The 19,883-nt window shown below is 37.2% G+C and overlaps 1 protein-coding gene across 8 annotated transcripts in view; it reads right to left on the minus strand.

Moving 5' to 3' along the window:
- SLC44A5 (solute carrier family 44 member 5) overlaps positions 1-19,883 on the minus strand; it is a 385,583-nt gene that overhangs the window by 179,986 nt on the left and 185,714 nt on the right. For 4 of the 8 annotated variants that reach the window (XM_086717311.1, XM_086717310.1, XM_086717309.1 and 1 more), the window contains exon 3: positions 17,373-17,414. The exons of 3 other annotated variants lie outside the window; for them this stretch is intronic. In XM_086717311.1, coding sequence (XP_086573437.1) covers positions 17,373-17,414 — 42 coding nt within the window. Of the gene's footprint in view, positions 1-13,659; positions 13,691-17,372; positions 17,415-19,883 lie in introns of all 8 variants that reach the window. One more of the 8 variants, XM_086717312.1, reaches the window with a different exon arrangement.

A 19,883-nucleotide genomic window follows, 5' to 3' on the forward strand; every position in this document is an offset into this window, starting at 1 on the left:
TTTCAAGCAAAAAAGAAAAAATAAAAAAGTGTTTGCCATCAGAACTTCATTAACATATATTTCTGAGAGAAGAAAAAGTGACCCAGATGGAAGGTCTTTGATGAAAGAAGAAATGAAGAGTGAAGAACTACAGGGGAGGGAAGGAATGATCACTGGCTATATAAATAATAACAATAAAGTCTTGTGGAGTTAACTAAAATGAGAAAATTATGGCAATAATAGAATGTAATCCAAGAATTGAAGCATTATAGTCTTCTTTTATAGAAAAGGGTGAAATATTAATAAATTTTTAATTTGAATAAGTATGCATGCTGCACTTTTTAAAAGAGTAGAACTAGCACATATTACTTTGAAAACAGTAGAGGAAGAGGGGCGCCTGGGTGTCTCAGTCGATTAAGTGTGGACTTTGGCTCAGGTCATGATCTCATGGTTCGTGAGTTCAAGCCCCACAACTCACAGCCTGGAGCCTGCTTTGGATTCTGTGTCTCCCTCTCTCTCTCTCTCTGCCCTTCCCCTGCTCTCTCTCGCTATCTCTCAAACATTAAAATAAATAAATAAAAAATAAATGTATAGAACTACAGGGAGAAATTACAAAATCCACAATCATAGATTTTAAGATATTTTCTTGGTATTTCTCACTATTATAAAACAGATCAAACAATCAGTAAATGTACATTTTCCTCAACACATGGTGATAGGACAATGGATATCTATAAAGAAAAAAATAATAAACTTGGAGCTCTACTCACATTAGACACAATAATCAATTCCAGATAGAAAGACCTTAAGTGAAAAGTTAAGTTATAAAGTCTTTATGACCTCAGAAACAGGATTTTTTAAGCAATAGTACAAAAAGTACTAGTCACAAAAGAAATAAGTGATAAATTTAACTACAACAAAAATAAGAAACTCTGTTCATCAAAAGACTCAATAAAGACAGAGACACGACATCCATAGAGGATAGTAGTAACACTATAACATTTCATTATTAATACCAAAGATATATAAAGAACTATGGGTCAAAGAGAAAAAAAATGACAATAGAAAAGGGAGCAAAAGACTTAGGTAGGAACTTCAGAGGAGGAAATCCAAATGGTCAATAAATAGTAAAGTAGTATTCGTATTCAATCTCATTAATAATTAGGCACATGAAAATGAAACCACAAAAAAGAAGTAACTATATACCTCCCAAACTCTTGCAAAAAGTGAAAAGTTTGATAATAAGGGGTGTTGACAAATATGTGGAGTAGTGGAAACTCATGCATTTCCTGTGAAAATAAAATCCGTGGAACCGCTTTGGAAGTTTGGCATGACCTGATCCTATGACAGAGCAATTTCTGTCCTAAACTTTATCCTGAACTACTGCATAGGTGTACAAAGATATACAGACGATAATGTTCATGGCAGCATTGTTTGCAATACCCAAAAATTCAAAACAACTCAATGGTCACTAAAAGTAGAGAGGTAAATAAATGATGGTATAGTCAGACAATGGAATACTAAGCAGTTATCTCCTTGTAGAGGTAACCACTATCCTGGGATTTGTGATAATCTTTTTCCTATTTTCCTTGTAGCTTATCATCTCCTATGCACTCTTCAATAATATAATTTAATTTGGGTTATTTGGAACTTTCCACAAATGAAATATGAGGTGGGATTTTTTTTTAGTCTTCTGTTATCATCATGTTTGTGAGATTCATATAGCTATATGTAAGCTTTCTCTCTCTTTCTCAGACACACACAGAAACACATGCACACTCAACATGGAAGAAAATAAAATTCTACTTTTTCCGAACAGAAAGTCCCACAAAGATACTCATATTACTTCAGACATTCAGGTAGTCCAAGTTCAGAGATTCAAACAGTCCATTTAATTAACGGACATGAACAACAAGCTATCTGGCATCTTGATTTCAGCTGCAAAGCCTGTGTCACCTTAGCAAGTCACTTCTCTGGTTCAAAATACAGTCATATTTCAACTATGTATTAGTCATCTTATTTATGGTCTGTCTTCTCCACTAGAATACAAGTTCTAAGAGGACAGGGGCTTTGTTTTGTTTCCTACTGTATGTTCCACTACCCAGAACAGTAGTTCAGGTTCATAGTAGCCACTAGTTCAATATTTGTTATGAACAAGTAATGAAGTGTCTCCTAAAGCTGTCCTTTTAAAGTTATTTGTACTACTATTTTATATTTATTCTCCCACATAGGCTGATGCCAGTTAGGCTTTTCATAATGGTGTGCATGCAAGTATTGGCCAGAATGCATCATAAAAATGACTTAAGAAGTGCCGTGCTCTCATATTTTAAAAGCCTGACAGCCTTTCAGATTTCCAACTTGCTTTCTGAGAGAGATAATGATGAGTTTGCAAGACAGGAGTAAGACAGTGTCACTTTTTAGTCACTTGGGTTATTTCAGTGATGTTTCTGTCAACAGTTGACCTCTACTGCTTAAGACAGCCAAGGATGGCTGGTACCTCTAGCCTTAGGTTCATAAAGAAGAAATAATATGGGGTAAGATTCCCAACATTTTTCTAAGGGTAATTCTTTCAGATTTTATTTGCCACAAAGGCCTGCAAACTAACATGTTATTTTCCCTCTCACTACTACTTTTTTAAATGAGTAAAATATTTTAGAGGGGTTTTAGTACAGTTTCTACTTCTAAAAGACATTGATTCTATCCGCAGAATCACTGTAGCTCTCGGTTTCTTTAGCCATAGATTCCTGTGTTGATTTCAGTGACATAAGAGAAAGTTCTCAGAGGACTGAGGTGGCATCTTTTAGAGCAGCTTAATGGAAAGGTCTGCACAGTTGTGCACAGGTGGGTACTTCCGGTTGAAGATAACTCCGGTTACAGGCCAATTCCAATCATTCCTGCGGCTTCCTAATGGTGGGATAGCTGAATTAAGGCAGCTACAAGAGTTTACAAAATCAAATGCTCCAACCAATGCGTCCAGCCAATCAAGTGATCCAACCAACACTTGAACTCTTAACTAACGCCCCCTAGGTCTTCTCAATCTTCCAGGGACTTGACAGAATTTCTGAGACATTTGTTTTTGACTCAGGATTAGGCAGCCCTATGTTCTCAAGTAAAAAGTAGCTCTGGGCATTTTTCTATGCCAAAATGATACCAATCCAAGGAGAGATCAGTACTGCCTTCCACTTAGGCCAAGACTAGTATCAGTGCAAGAGTGAGAAACATTTCTACATTGTCTCTGAAATTTGTATCTATTTCTTAATGTTCACTTTCCCCCACTGTTACTAAGATGTGTTTATCTATTTAGTAATATATATTTAGTCAAAACTCTTAAATTATGGTATTACCTGCTTAATAAACAAAAATTTCCCATGCATGTTCTAAATCATGGAAGTTTTACAACAAAATATAACCAGTGTTACTGCACATGAAGAAATAAAAAGCTCTTAATGGATTTAAAAGACAACTCAGGGTGCTGGGGTGACTTAGTCTGTTAAGCAGCCTGCTCCTTTTTTTTTTTTTTAACTCAAGTTAGTTACCATACGGTGTAGTCTTAGCTTCAGAAGTAGAACCTAGTGATTCATCTCTTTCTTATGGCACCCAGTGCTCATCCTGAAAAGTGCGCCCTCAATGCCCATCACCCATTTATCCCATCCCCTTACCTACCTCCCCTCCAGCAACCCTCAGTTTGTTCTCTGTATTTAAGATTCTCTTATGGTTTGCCTCCTTCTCTGTTTTTATCTTATTTTTCCTTTCCTTCTCCTATTTTCATCTGTTGAGTTTCTCAAATTCCATGCATGAGTAAAATCAGATGACTTCTGTTTTTCTCTGACTGACTTATTTTGCTTAGCATAATACCTCTGCTTCCATCCACATTGTTGCAAATAAGTGGCAGACTCTTGATTTCAGCTCAGGTCATGATCTCACAGTTTGTGGGTTTGAGCCCCATGTCAGGCTCTGTGCTGACAGCCCAGAATGGGTGAGGAGAACACATGCTGGGATGAGCACTGGGTGTTGTTTATAAGCAATGAATCACGGGAATCTACCCCCAAAACCAAGAGCACATGGTATACACTGTATGTTAGCCAACTTGTCAATAAATTATATTAAAAATACAAATAAATAGATAGATAAATAAAACAAAAAAAGTACCACATTTTCATGAATTTTAAAAAGTATGATGATTATTATTACTGTTTTACAATAAATAAATAAATGTGTAAAATGTTTGTCACATCCTAGGTTTTCAATGAAAAATTTCCCTTCTCCTTCCTATTTTCCTAAGAAGCCAACTAAATTTTAATCCCCACGCCCATGCCACCCACTCTATATTCTTTTATCTTACTAGTGAGAATTTAGAAAAAGAGAAGGGATAACCTTTAATCTTCCTTTCTTGGCTTTGGCTTCTGGTGCTTTTCTGGCCTCCAAAATGACCACTTTTGGTCTTTTCTGACCCACCCAAATGGGCCTTCATACACCCTATCTCCAACAGTTCTTGAACTTAGAGACTTAGGCAATCTGTGATGCTGTTCAGTGACAGAGAGACCTTAAAATACAAACATGTCCTGACCAGAGTTGATTTTAACCTCTGAACAGTTTTCTCTGCATATCAAATAGAACTGATTTTATTTCACTGATCACTTAACCCTGTGAAGCACGACCAGAGACACAAAGATGAGAAAGAAACAAATCCTTTAGGAAGAGAATTGCAGTGTAGAAGTGGGAATGCGCACACACACACACACACACACACACACACACACACACACACACAGTAACACAGGAAGAACTGAGTGCTTTGAAGAGGAGTATAACAAATAAGAGGAAAGGACAGTTCACATTTGGCTGAGGAAACCAGGAAAGCCTTTAAATTAAGAAGGTGGCATTTGAGCTGGACTTTGAAAGTTGAGTGAAAGACTGGGTGAAGGAAGGAAAATTTGGTATGGGGAAATTCAGTGTGTCAAGGAAATAGTGAATCACACGAGAGGAAAATGTATAAATATGGTTATAACTAGCTAAAGTTAATGACACATTCACATCAGCTAGTTTTACCGTATTGATTTGAATTTAACCTTTCTCTCAAATCTCATTAGAGAAACCAACAAGCATGATGGCTTCCAGAAAACCTGTTCCAAAACTAGAAATGCTGAACAATAATTTGCTTTTAAAATTTAATGTGGCTTTTGCACTACTCTTTTTCCAGTCCTGTGCTTCTTCAGTGTCATTTAAAAAAAATTCTATGCTTTTTCTTAGGAAAGCTTTTTACTCTATAAGCTACTTTGTATCATAATAGAAACTGTACCTGATTCATAGTTTAAGTACTTAGCAAACATATGAAGAATAGAACAGAAAATAGACAAGGTTGAGCAGTCAAGTTTCTTTAGCACATATTTTAGGGGAAAAAAATGTTTGAAACAATGTAAATCAAGATGCAGTGAACATGTGAAGCACAAGGGGGATGTTATGATTACAGAAGCTTGATTAGCATGCATGCCATATTTGATATATTTAAATTGTTAGTGGTTGTGCTAATACTAAACTTTATATATTTTAGACCCAATTTAATATGTTCATTAAATGAGGGGTGCCTGTGTGACTCAGTAGGTTAAGCATCTGACTCTTGATTTCCAAAGCTCAGGTCATGAACTCACCATTCTTGAGTTCGAGACCTGGATCAGGCTCCATGCTATCAGTGCAGAGCCTGCTTGGGATTCTCTCTCTCTCTCTCTCTCTCTCTCTCTCTCTCTCTCTCTCTCAACAGATAAACTTAAACAAATGTGTTCATTATATGAAAAGTCAACTTTTTGCATTGCATTTTTACATCATGTTCCCTATGCTTAGGAAATATATTAGTTTGTATTTTCTCAAAAGAGCATTTAGCTATGTTTATTAAAGTTTAACAAACAACTAACAATTTTTTGTTAATATTTATTCAGGCTGGTATCGCATCACTAAGCCAGGCATTGGAATAAAATGTCAGTATTATCAAGAAATTTTGCTTTAGGGGCACTTGGGTGGCTCAGTCGGTTAAGCATCTGACTTCGGCTCAGGTCATGATTTCATAGTTCGTGGGTTTGAGCCCCGCGTTGGGCTCTGTGCTGACAGCTCAGAGCCTGGAGCCTGCTTCTGATTCTGTGTTTCCCTCTCTCTATCCCCCTCCCTCCCCTTCTCACGCCTCTCTCTGCCTCTCAAAAATAAATAAATGTAAAAAACATTTAAAAAAAGAAATTTTGCTTTAACCAGAATTATTTGACAGAGTAACCAATCAAGAAAAATAAAAAGTCCCCTGCTAAGTATCACATTTAACAAGACCATCTGACCAATCAAGGACAAGGTCCTTGTCACAATCACTGACTTGAGTAATTACTTGTTCTGAAGATCCCAATGGGCTCTGGCATAGGTGGCATAAACTCAGGGGGTTTTTCTGTTTTTTTTTTTTTTTTTTTGGAAGATATGTTTGTAAAGTCTGCTTTAAGTGGGTACCTTGATATAACAATAAAATCAATCTTGGCTCTCCCTGTCTCTTTCACATTGTACACATATACAACACTCCACAAATTCAGAGCAAATGCTCAAAATCAAGCATTGGTGTCCTGAAAATGTATTCCCAAAGATGTCTGTTATTGTCAAAGGGAATTCTGCTCCCTGAGGCATATGCAACTATGAGAATGTTCTGTATGTTTACTGCTTAGACACTCTGCTGCAATCTATTTCAGAACACAAAGGTTTCTGTATGGAACATTAAGTACTAACCAGTTAAATGCACATTAAAATTTGTCAGCAATACTAACCTACAGTCCAATGGAGATTTGCCTCGCTGGCACACATCTTTCATATTCTTATGGTTTTATGCAAGACATCCAAAGAAAGCAAAAGTAATTCCTTCCCTTCTTACTACTTACATACTTCAGTATAAAACAAATAATCTGTTAAGCATCATATCAGAAATATTTTTAAACAATGTTACTTTTTGTATTTTTGGTTTTAAGGATGATTAAAACTTTTAGGAATTCCTAAAACAAAGAGAAGAAGGAACTGGGGTGGAATAATTACTTGTTCTTTTCAATGCAATGATTACAATTGAGATGATAACAGTGATTCACAGAAAGAATCTGCCATGATAGAACTTTCTATTTTGAGAATGTATCATTATTTCATTTTCTAAGACAATTTAAATCAATCTCCAAACAGAGGTTGATTTTCAATTTTGTAATAATAATTTCAGCACACAAATTATTACTTAAAATCAAAATCAAAATTTATTCATTCTTTATTCACATTTCCAATTAAATGCCATTCTGTTGTTTCATCAATACAAAAAACAAATAGCTTTCTTTGTCAATAACTGAAGAAGTTAGCTAAGCTTATGAAGAAAGGAAAGATAAAACTTCACCAGAGGATTGAAAAATAAAAGTGGACCAGGTTAACCAATACCAGGTTTTAAAGTTTCCTGTTTCTTTGTCATGTTACTACTTTCAGCTCATAGCTGCAAGCCCCAATCATACTTTCCCATGTAAACTATCCAGTTTTCTCAGCAAGCACTGAGCAAAGAAACTATTAATGTTTAAAAGTGAAATTGAGGGGGGCCTGGATGGCTCATTCTGTTAAGCATCCGACTTTGGCTCAGATCATGATCTTGCAGTCCATGAGTTCGTGTCCTACATCTGGCTCTCTGGTGAGCGCTCTGAGCCTGGAGCCTAGGAGCCCACTTGGAATTCTGTGTCTCCCTGTCTCTCTGCCCTTCCCCCGCTCATGCTCTGTCTCTGTCTCTCTGTCTCTGTCTCTGTCTCTCTCTCAAAAATAAATAAACATTAAAAAAAATTTTTTTAAGTGGAAATCTTTTCCACTAAGGATGGTCCTGAAACTATATTTGTAAACACTCCACCCTCTGGCTTTAAAAGTCAGACCTAGTAACCTGGCAAAGAATGTCCAGTTCCTAAAACTAACAGTATAGACTTTCCTTTAGTTCTAGGAGGAAAGAATTTCTGGGCTCCTCATATTCATAGCTCCTAACTTCTACCTATACCTATCCACAACTGAAATAACTATTTTTAGGAGGGAGACTATCACTTTAGTGACTTGTTTATTGGAATTATTTTATGTAAAACAATTCCACTCTTTATAATTCTTTTCATCTCTCCAACTCTTGGAATTGACTCAGGCAGGATGTTGATCAGAATGTTCCCAAGCATTGTTTCGTATTGCAAAGATGGCCAAGGGTGTGTTTATATAAATACCTAAAGGTGACCTCTTCCATGCAATTTATGTAGAATAAGTATTCCTGACCTCTTGCCCTTGTACTAAAGTGTTCTCTTCCCACTCTAGCCTATAAAAGCACACCAAACTGTGTGATAAATATGTAGCTATAAAAGTAGACAGAAATAAAAGAATGGCCACTCTTGTTAATATGTATCATGGATCTCTGATTGTAAACATAAGGTAGGGATCTGGACCCATTTTGCATAATAAGGCATCCTTGTTATCTGGTTACAAAAGCAAGGGGATATTTGTTAACATTTTTACACTTTTAGGGGAAATTTAAGAATATTTTAAAGTCTAGGTACAACCAAAAACCACAAATTAAAAGTATAAACACAAAAAAGCATCATGTTGAAAGAGCCCAAGTTCTAAGATCGGAGCCTAATCCTGGCCCAGCACAAACAATCTGAGGGATCTGGGGCATGTTCTTCAACTCTTCTAAACTCGGTCTCTTAACCTGAAAACAGAGGGATTGAAGATGATCCTTAAATTTCTTCAGGCTCTAAAACTATTGGCATATGTTAGGTCCTGCATAAATGCTTGTTGAATAAAAATGCCTATAACTGCCAAAGATCAAGAAATAGTGAATTCAGGATACAGCCTACCCAGACTTTCCTGTTCTAAAGTGGAGAGAGTGGAGTACCAGGAAGCTTCAGAGTTGGTCTCATAGGCTTCAGAGAAGGGACAGAAGCAATAAAGTTTGAAGCAGAAACCTGAGCAGCCTTAGTAGAGATTATTACATATAGGTTGTATTCAGAACATTCAAGGGAAATTCACAGGTGTATCTTGGTTTCCTGCAGAAATCAAACAGGAAGCTGAGTAGCACCCAAAAGCTGTGATACAATTGTGAATGGGATCAGTTTCTTTATTTGTCTTTGTGTTGCTTCATTATTAGTGTGTAAGAATGCAACTGATTTCTGTACATTAATTTTGTATCCTGCGACTTTGCTGAATTCATGTATCAGTTCTAGCAGGCTTTTGGTGGAGTCTATCTGCAAAAAGTGAAAGCTTGACTTCATCTTTGTCAATTTTGATGCCTTTGATTTCCTTTTGTTGTCTGATTGCTGATGCCAGAACTTCCAACACTATGTTAAACAACAGCGGTGAGAGTGGACATCCCTGTTGTGTTCCTGATCTCAGGGGGAAAGCTCTCAGTTTTTACCCATTGAGGATGATATTAGCTGTGGGCTTTTCATAAATGGCTTTTATGATGTTTAAGTATGTTCCTTCTATCCCGACTTTCTCAAGGGTTTTTATTAAGGAAGGGTGCTGAATTTTGTCAAATGCTTTTTCTGCATCGTTTGACAGGATCAGATGCTTATGAAGGAAATTGAAGAAGAGACAAAGAAATGCAAAAACATTCTGTGCTCATGGATTGGAAGAATAAATATTGTTAAAATTTCAATACTACCCAAAGCTATCTAGACATTCAATGCAATTCCAATCAAAATTGCACCAGCATTCTTCTCGAAACTAGAACAAGCAATCCTAAAATTTGTATGGAACCACAAAAGACCCCGAATAGCCAAAGTAATTTTGAAGAAGACCAAAGTGGGAGGCATCAAAATCCCAGACTTTAGCCTCTGCTACAAAGCTGTAATCAAGACAGGATGGTATTGGCACAAAAACAGACACATAGACCAATGGAATAGAATAGAAACCCCAGAACTAGACCCACGAAAGTATGGCCAACTAATCTTTGATGAAGTAGGAAAGAATATCCAAAGAAAAAAGACAGTCTCTTTAACAAATGGTGCTGGGAGAACTGGACAGCAACATGCAGAAGAATGAAACTAGACCACTTTCTTACACCATTCACAAAAATAAACTCAAAATGGATGAAGGACCTGAATGTGAGACAGGAAACCATCAAAACCCTAGAGGAGAAAGCAGGAAAAGACCTCTCTGACCTCAGCCACAGCAATTTCTTACTTGACACATCCCCAAAGACAAGGGAATTAAAAGCAAAAATGAACTATTGGGACCTCATGAAGATAAAAAGCTTCTGCACTGCAAAGGAAACTATCAACAAAACGGAAAGGCAACCGATGGAATAGGAAAAGATATTTGCAAATGACATATCAGACAAAGGGCTAGTATCCAATATCTATAAAGAAGTCACCAAACTCCACATCTGAAAAACAAATAATCCAGTGAAGAAATGGGCAGAAAACATGAATAGACACTTCTCTAAAGAAGACATCCAGATGGCCAACAGGCACATGAAAAGATGCTCAATGTCACTCCTCATCAGGGAAATACAAATCAAAAGCACACTGAGATAACACCTCATGCCAGTCACAGTGGCTAAAATGAACAAGTCAGAAGACTGTAGATGCTGGAGAGGATGTGGAGAAACAGGAACCCTCTTGCACTGTTGGTGGGAATGCAAACTGGTGCAGCTGCTCTGGAAAACAGTGTGGAGGTTCCTCAAAAAATTAAAAATAGACTTACCCTATGACCCAGCAATAGCACTGCTAGGAATTTACCCAAGGGATACAGGAGTACTGATGCATAGGGGCACTTGTACCCCAATGTTTATAGCAGCACTTTCAACAATAGCCAAATTATGGCTATTCTTATGGAAAAAGCCTAAATGTCCATCACCTGATGAATGGATAAAGAAGTTGTGCTTTATATATACAATGGAATACTACTTGGCAAGGAGAAAGAATGAAATATGGCCTTTTGTAGCAACGTGGACGGAACTGGAGAGTGTTATGCTACGTGAAATAAGTCATACAGAGAAAGACAGATACCAGATGTTTCCACTCTTATGTGGATCCTGAGAAATTTAACAGAAGACCATGGGGGAGGGAAAGGGAAAAAAAGTTAGAGAGGGAGGGAGGCAAACCATAAGAGACTCTTAGAAACTGAGAGTAAACTGAGGGTTGATGGGGGGTAGGAGGGAGGGAAAAGTGGGTGATGGGCATCGAAAAAGGCACCTGTTGGGATGAGCACTGGGTGTTGTATGGAAACCAATTTGACAATAAATTTCATATTAAAAAAGAAAGCTGTGATACAGAATCAGAGTGGGAATGAGGTAGGCTAGTGAGAGGAATCAGTGCTTTCAGAGACAGGGAAAAGCAGAATGGAAGGGAAAATGTAATTTCCCTGTTTAAGGAACAAGAAACTGAGAATTTAATAAATTTCATCTGAATATAGTTTGTGGCCACCAACTCCTTAGTAATATGACCATTTTTGTTGGCTCTATGAAATACCATGCATGTGCTACAGGGAAGAATTACACTAAGAGGCATGTTAGGAAAAAGAAGTGAGTGGGATTGGATCTGTGGTCTCACTCTGATATGGAGAAATCACTTCATTTTTCTGTTGCAAACAAGTGGAAAAGCCAAACCCAGTTTATCAAATCCCTTAAACTTCATCTCCATCTATCTATGGGCTGTAAGGATATGTAAATGAGAAATTACAGGCTCACCCCATTTCCTAAGGCAAGGAACCAAAAGTTTTTTTTTCATTAAGAAAAGTCTTTTTAAAAATAGACAACTTCATGCAGTTTGTCAGATCTTTATTGCACTTGCTTGAGCAAGTTACATAATCTCTCCTATGCCTGTTTCATCATCTGTAAAATGGGAAAATAGAACCAACATCAAAGAGGCATTGGGTAGATTGAGTAAATTAGCATATGTAAGGTAATTTAGAATAGTTTCCAACAAATAGTAAGTGCTATATACACAACTATTTTAGTATTGTTGTTGTTAATAAAAGACCAGGAGAGCAGCTTTCCTAATTCTCAAGAAAATTCAAAAATAAAAAATATTTGGGAAATAAAATGAATCCCACTCCAGAATAGCCAACTTTATCTGTTTTTAATAATTTTGAAGAGTAGGCAGGCAAAATCCAAACCATTTCGAGAATTAATAATGAGAGATAATACACATTGCAGCTACTTAACGCAAACTATCAAAAACTAAAATGAAGGGTGTCCTATTTAACAGCCTAAGGAGACCACATATTTTAATCAGTTTCTTCTTCTAAACCCTTGTTCACACAGATGTGGAATAATTGATTGCAATATTTTGTGCCAAGAGGCAGTCAATAGTACGGAGAAAGAGAAAGACAGCTTGGATTGCCAGGGGAAATAAAAGCTCCCAGGTAAGGAAAGAGCTCTTTCCCGGGGAACCAGAAGTCAGCCTTACATAACATGTTTTGCCTAAAAAAGAAATGTGCCCTTTTCCCTTAAATTTACATATGCTCCTCTCAAGATGTCTCTAGGATCTCCGGAATTTCTATGTGGAGTCAAACCTGTTTTAGCAATAATTTGCAATTGTAACAGCTCTAGCTAACACTGATATTCTAAGAGAAAAAATAAGGAGCAATTAAGATTATCGTAGAATATTTTAATTCTGGCATTTTGACCCTAAGGACACTTAAGACAAAATGCAACTTGACCCAAGTAAAATTAGATCAAGTAGAAATAATTATGTCAAAATAAAACTAGCAATGCTAAGCATATATATAGTGAAGCATTTTTTCTTTTTTAATAAAAAAGAGTTGAAGAATCACATATTATTAACAATAATAAACACTGCAAAAATTGACCTTAGAAGAAATTAAACTTTTAGAGAAATAGTTAACAAAAAATAGAATTGACACTAACTAAAACTTCTCATGGTAAAAATTTATTGACCAAAAATTGATAGAGGAATCATATCATCCTGTAAAATCCACAAAAATATGTCATGAAGTTGATGAATCTTAATGTAAAATAAAACAATCAATGAATCAAATATTTATTTTAAAATTGACACAAAACATGGTAGTCTAATTAAAATAAGCTTAGTATAATAAAAAAGGATAAAACCATAAATAGTTTAACACTGCTATTCAAAAATTAAGAAACAAAATTAACTAATAGAAGGTATTTTCCCCCACCAAATAAAATAGTTTACTGACCCAAATTCATTAATGTTGGCATAAATCTGATTTAAATGTTAGTGTACAGAAATAGTCAAAATATCCTCGGGTTTAAATTGGGTCAAATTGTCAGATGCAAATTGTGGGGGTCAAAAAAGTAAGGTCAAAATAGCCAATAACCAAAATTGTGCACTGTCCATTGGACTAATATAATATTTGCTCTTATGACTCCTACATTTATATACTAAGTAATCTAAAACTGACCAAAATGGTACATTAAATAAAGTGTGATTAGAGGAAAAAAGTAATATTAACTCATCATAATTGTGATGATATATAATTGTGCTCTGATAATTAAAAAAAATTTTTTTAATGTTTTTATTTTTGAGAGAGAGAGAGAGAGTGAGAGGTGAGGGCAGAGAGAGAGAGAAGGAGACACAGAATCTGAAGCAAGCTCCAGGCTCTGAGCTGTTGGCACAGATCCCAACACGGGGCTTGAACTCACGAGCTGTGAGACTATGACCTAAGCTGAAGTCGGACACTCACCCAAATGAATCACCGGCCGTCCCAATGTGCTCTGAAAATTTAAAAAGCAGTGGGTTATTTGCTCAGTTCACTACTTGATTTTGAGAATATAAGAGTAGTTATAAACAGATTCTTCTGTGGAGAATGGACTTGTTAAAGAAAGCATAACTATGTTTAGGGCAATAGCTAAAGTATGAAAACCAGTGAGGAGGCTATTGTAAATATCAAAATAACAAAGGACAGTTGTTTAAATGAAGTAATACAGTGGAAATGGTCAGACTAGAGGATTAAGGATGAAAAGATAGGTAGACTGGGTTTAGTGGGACCTGAAGCTGAATAAACCAGTCTGGAGCAAGATAGAGCAAAAAAGGCCAGCGATATAAATTTAGGAGGTGGCAGCATGTGTATGGTCTTTAAAAACCATAAGAGACTCTTAAATACAGAGAACAAACTGAGGGTTGCTGGAGGGGAAATGTCTTGGGGATGGGCATTAAGGAGGGCACTTGTCGGGATGAGCACTGGGTATTATACGTAAGTGATGAATCACTGTGTTCTACTCCTGAAACCAATATTCTAGTATATGTTAACTAACTTGGATATAAATAAAAATAAAAACAAGTAAAACAAACAAACAAAACTGAGATGAGATGAAATCACCTAGGATAACGTAAAAAGAGAAAACGCATACTGGGGATTCCCCAACATTTGGACTCTAAATCTTAGAGACTGGGCAGAGGAAGAGGAGACGTCAGAGAGAAAGGAGGAAAACCAGAAGACCAGAAAGTGTGGTATCATGGAAGCAAAAGAAGAAAATATTGCAAGAAAGAAAATGGCTAGATGTGTCAAATGTTCCTGATGGAGAATAAGATGAGAAAGAAAATAATTCTCCATTGGAGGAGCAAGATAGACATTTTCGGAAATGTGGATAAAGTGTTTCCTGAAGTAGTTCAGATACAATTCCAGTTGGTGTGAGGTAATGAAAGGATGAGAGAGAAGAAAGTGGAGTCAGTGCCTAAAGACAACTCTAATGAGGAGTTTCCTATGGGAAAAAGTAAAGAAATGGAGTGGTAGGTGGAGAATGATAGGAAAGTCAATGGAGGCTTTACCAATTTTTTCAAGGGGTTGATATTTAGTCATGTTTATACAATGGTGGGAATAGTGCAGCAGAGAGAGGGGACAATTTCATAGCAAGGTCCTTGTGGAGGTACCAGCCTAGAGGAGACAAGGATTCCCCTTCCTTGTAAGAGCAGAGGAGGTAGAATACATGGGATAAAGTCACCAGCTCTGCTGGGCCTCAGCTTCTTTGGAATAGGAGGCTGTTGAAGCATGTTTTCCATGGTCTACCCTCAATTGTACTCCAATTCTCCCAAGCTCACCTACATTATTAAACACAGTTAAGCTTTCAGTAACATAAGGTTCTTGAAAAGACATCTAAATGTTGAGTAAATGGTTCAAAGAAATAAGACAAAAATGGCACCAAATTCACCTGCCATTCCTATTCACCCATTCACCCCTAACTCCTGGGTATAACACTCTTAGGATCTGCAGGTGTTTCTTCTTTTTTTTTTTTATATATTTTTAATGTTTATTTATTTTTGAGACAGAGAGAGACACAGCATGAGCAGGGAAGGGGCAGAGAGAGAGGGAGACACAGAATCGGAAGCAGGCTCCAGGCTCTGAGCTGTCAGCACAGAGCCCGACGCGGGGCTTGAACTCAGGAACTGTGAGATCATGACCTGAGCCGAAGTCGGATGCTTAACCGACTGAGCCACCCAGGCGCCCCTGCAGGTGTTTCTTCTAATATAAATGCATTTTCAGGGGATGCAAAACCAACAGTTCCTCCAACTTAGCAGCGAATTCTCTTATATATATCTTCTCTAGGAGAATGGAAATAGCCTAAGATCTCAAGGCAATATTCTACATTGGAGTTTCTCCCTTTCCTTGAAAACTCCTTTTCATTCAAGCAGAAGCAGTGCTCTGTGGTCTATTATACCAGCTTATTATATCAGATTATATCAGAAGTGAAGCGCTTATTCTTCATTGGCTCATTTATCTCAAAAATCTTGTCAGAAAGATGACAATTTTATTATAGTCCTAATTATCCTCATTAAGACAAGGTTTATGAATGAAAATATAATATCATATTGAACAGTAAAACACAATTTTAAATCATGATATATCTTGAGTAAGAATAACTCACTGACTTCTGATTACCCAAAAAAGACTTGGCTTCTATGTTTTCCAAAAATAGGGGGAAAAATCTGCTGGTATATCTTTCACCCCTAAGGTTAGAAAACCACAAATGGAAATTTATAAAATAGCTTCTACAAATGATTATATTACCTATCTTTCCACCTTATAGGATCCTATGTGATCAAATAAAATCTGTGTAAGGGAACTTTAAAGACTATAAAATGCTATATAAGTTTAAGCACAAACCCTAGAATCTACCCAGGTACAATTAAAGTACACAAGCATCAGTAAAGAGGCTTTGAGAACAGAGATAGGAAAGTGCAAATGTGATAACCTTTTCAGTTGAGGATTTGGGATCCAAGGAATGTTGGAAGTCACAGCACAGAAGTACTTGGATATCTCAGGGGCAATGAGAACACATAAAGGAAGAACAATTCTTTAAGTCTGTGCAGCTCAAACTTTTATTTGCAAATGAATCACTTGAGGATCTTGTTGACAATGCAGATTCTGATTCAGTAAGACTGGGGCGGGGCCTGATTCTGCATTTCTTTTTTTTTTTTTTTTTTTTTTTTAATTTTTTTTTCAACGTTTATTTATTTTTGGGACAGAGAGAGACAGAGCATGAACGGGGGAGGGGCAGAGAGAGAGGGGGACACAGAATCGGAAACAGGCTCCAGGCCCCGAGCCATCAGCCCAGAGCCTGACGCGGGGCTCGAACTCACGGACCGCGAGATCGTGACCTGACTGAAGTCGGACGCTTAACCGACTGTGCCACCCAGGCGCCCCTGATTCTGCATTTCTAACAAGCTCCCTGCTGTTGGTCCGGTCCACATACCAACTTTTAAATTTCTCTTTTTTTTAATGTTTATTTATTTTTGAGAAAGAGACAGAGTGCAAGCCGGGGAGGGGCAGAGAGAGAGAGGGAAACACAGAATCTGAAGCAGGCTCCAGGCTCTGAGCTGTCAGCACAGAGCATGAGGCGGGGCTCAAACTACAGACTGGGAGATCATGACCTGACCTGAAGTCCAACGTTCAACGGACTGAGCCACCCACGCACCCCTCCACAGACCACACTTTGAGTAGTAAGACTCAACTAAACGGGGCTAAGGTGTGAGCCAGGTGTCACAAAAAGAGGACTGGGTAAGATAGTGTCATGAAACAGCCAAGAGGCCTGACAATAAAGATCTTTATTATAAAGAGAGATTTAAATAAGACATATGTGTTAAGGTTAAAAACTGAGATTCAAGGGTGGAAAGAAAGCTAGATGTATGGGATGACCTGGGGTAATGAAGCATCAGCAGATATAAGATGTTCTTCCTGAGGGATTATTTTTTTTTATAGCTCTAAGAGAGGAAATCCCTTCAGGAGGAAGAAATCAGCCACTTGAAAGAAAGACCAAAAAAGTCTTCAGTAATTAGTCTATACCAATCAAATATTTTGGTGTTCCTAGATTTTGAAAGAATCATGTATTCCTTAATAGACTGACTGTCATGAAGAATTCTTAGACTAACTTATCACTTAACACTCAGACTATGACTTACCATAGGTATCATCTTCTAAGTAAGTAGTGTCTGATGTTTCTTCTAGGAAAAAAAACAAAGGGCAAGCAAATCTTTATTTGTAGGGATCAGTGATTCCGAAGCTCTATACCCATCTCTCCCTACCATAAGAAATCCTAGTTCTTCAACCTTAACACAGAGAATAACGTAAGGTGTATTGTACTAGCTAAACAGATACTTAATGCCCATAGTAACTAATCATGTGGAAGTTAATCTTAGGAAGTTAAAAACAAAATTGCACAAAGATACTGGGTTTAGAGGTTGGAGGGTGGGGGAATAAAGTTTTTAATTCTTTCATTTTCATCCATGCCTTGTACAAGGTGATACGTACAGTCTTGAAAAATTCAGCACCAAGAACTAAGGCACTTTGTTTACTTTCATTTTATGCTTCTGCTTAAACCTCAGAAGATGCATTAGTCATGAAAAACTTAATATGCATTGAATACTTTCAACTACATGCAGAATAGCCAGTATAGACTACAGAGAAGAGATGTAACTCAAATTCTGCAGCCACAATTGAACCACATTACATGTGGGGGAGGTGGATGTGGCAAGTTCCATAATGAACAGTGATAGCACACTGAAGTTTTATTGCTCAAATAATCCCATCCATATGGGAAACAAAAATATTAATGCTTTCTATGAACGCTCCATTCTCTGTTACTTTATCAGCCTTGTCAAGCCATTAACGAAAAGCATTCTCACTATAGAACTGATGGGCAGAAATTACAACCCTTGATCTAAGCATCCATGTTTCACATCAATCTAACAATAGAAAACCATTGAGAGTCAGAGTTGGGATAAAGATTCTAGAGAAAGTGAGCATTTGTAAACTGTGTTCACTGGGAAAGATAATGATAATTAAAATAGCAACCAATTCTTGAATACTTACTATACACTAGGTGCCATGATTCATTTACATTATTTCTTTTAATATTCACAACAACCATTGCCGTAGTCAGAGTAATCAATTCTCCTCTAAAAATAAAAAGCTGAAGTTCCCAGAGGCAATGTGCTTCGGGTCTAATCTTTGCTTAGTCACCACCCTGCTAGTAAGTGGTGGATCTGAAAATCAAACTTAGGTTTATGTGGCTCCAATGTCCACTCATAACCAGTACAACTTCCAGCCTCTAGCACTCAGATGGATCACAAAAATAAAGATAATTTATAAAAATTTTAGGACTCCCCTCATCCTGCACCACACCTCCTTTAAAAGAGCAATGCTGGACCACATTCATTAGAATGATAAGCATTAACTGATTTCCCAGCTTTTACATGGGGGGTAGATAGCCAAAGAAAGCCCCCCAAATAAGAATGGCCATCTCTCACTGTTTTATTAGACCTAAAAGCATGTATATTGAAGGCTGAGTACTTGAGAGATAGAATAAAATATTAAAATCCAATATCAACTGCTTCATTCCTGTTCCTGGGCCCTAAGTAACTAGACTTGCCTTTCAAATCCCCGAAAATAATAAAAAACAACAAAATTTCATATTTTAAAAAAGATGTCGCAATGTTTTTTGGTAAAAGGCCTAAGAACGTACTATTCTAATTAAACGTTAGTTCGTACAGTAACAGAGGTTAGCCCCTGCCTCAAGCTCCCTACTCTGATCTTTCCCAACTCCTCCAGGTATATATACTAATGAACTTCACCCACAGGCTCAGGCCCACTGGAATCCTTACTGGGTATGGCAGGAAGCAGAGCAGTAACCTCAGCCCCAGCAGATGGAGAAGGAAATAAGCTACTCCTGCAATGTAGGTGCTTTACAGACACAGTTAAATCCTCAGCAACTATGGACTAAAAGTGTAAGCATTCCCATTTTACAGATAGGGTATATGGAAACTCAGAGTGTTGAAAGTACCAAGGTTGCATAGTCTCATTGTTTAAAAACAACAAAGCGGACCTAGGTGCTGGTCTCCCTTACCCAGATAGAATATCATACAATATAATTTTGACTCCTTCTTCCTAGAATTTGCACAGTGAGTTAAAAAATCATAGTTCTTTGTCTCTTTTTTTTTTTGGTGTGATCAATTCATAAAATGGTAGAACCAGCTTTCTGTATAACCTTATATCTTTTTTAAAAAGTACGAGAACATCCATACATCATGCAGACTGCCTTTGGATGTGTACAAACACCAATGCCAAATTATTTTGACCCTGGTAATAGCTGAGAAGACTGGAATCTCAAATGAGATCAGCTCCTGGATATGCATCCTGCCTACTTATGGCTAGTGCAGTGGCCTCAGTATGTAGTTGGAGATGGGAACTATTGGACTACCCTTCCTAATCTGATTGCTGTGCCTTTTACCACCTTCATTTCCTTTTGTCTTTCTTGCTCGAAGGGTCTTCTTTATTTTTTTTAACTTTTTTTTTTTTCTGAGAGAGAGAGAGAGAGACAGAGCCTAGGGGCAGAGAGAGAGGGAGACACTGAATCTGAAGCAGTCTCCAACTCTGATCTGTCAGCACAGAGCCCAACGCAGGGCTTGAACTCA

This window comes from Puma concolor, chromosome C1 (genome assembly GCF_028749965.1).
Source record: "Puma concolor isolate L17-30 chromosome C1, mPumCon1.1.hap2, whole genome shotgun sequence".
NCBI lineage: Eukaryota > Metazoa > Chordata > Mammalia > Carnivora > Felidae > Puma > Puma concolor.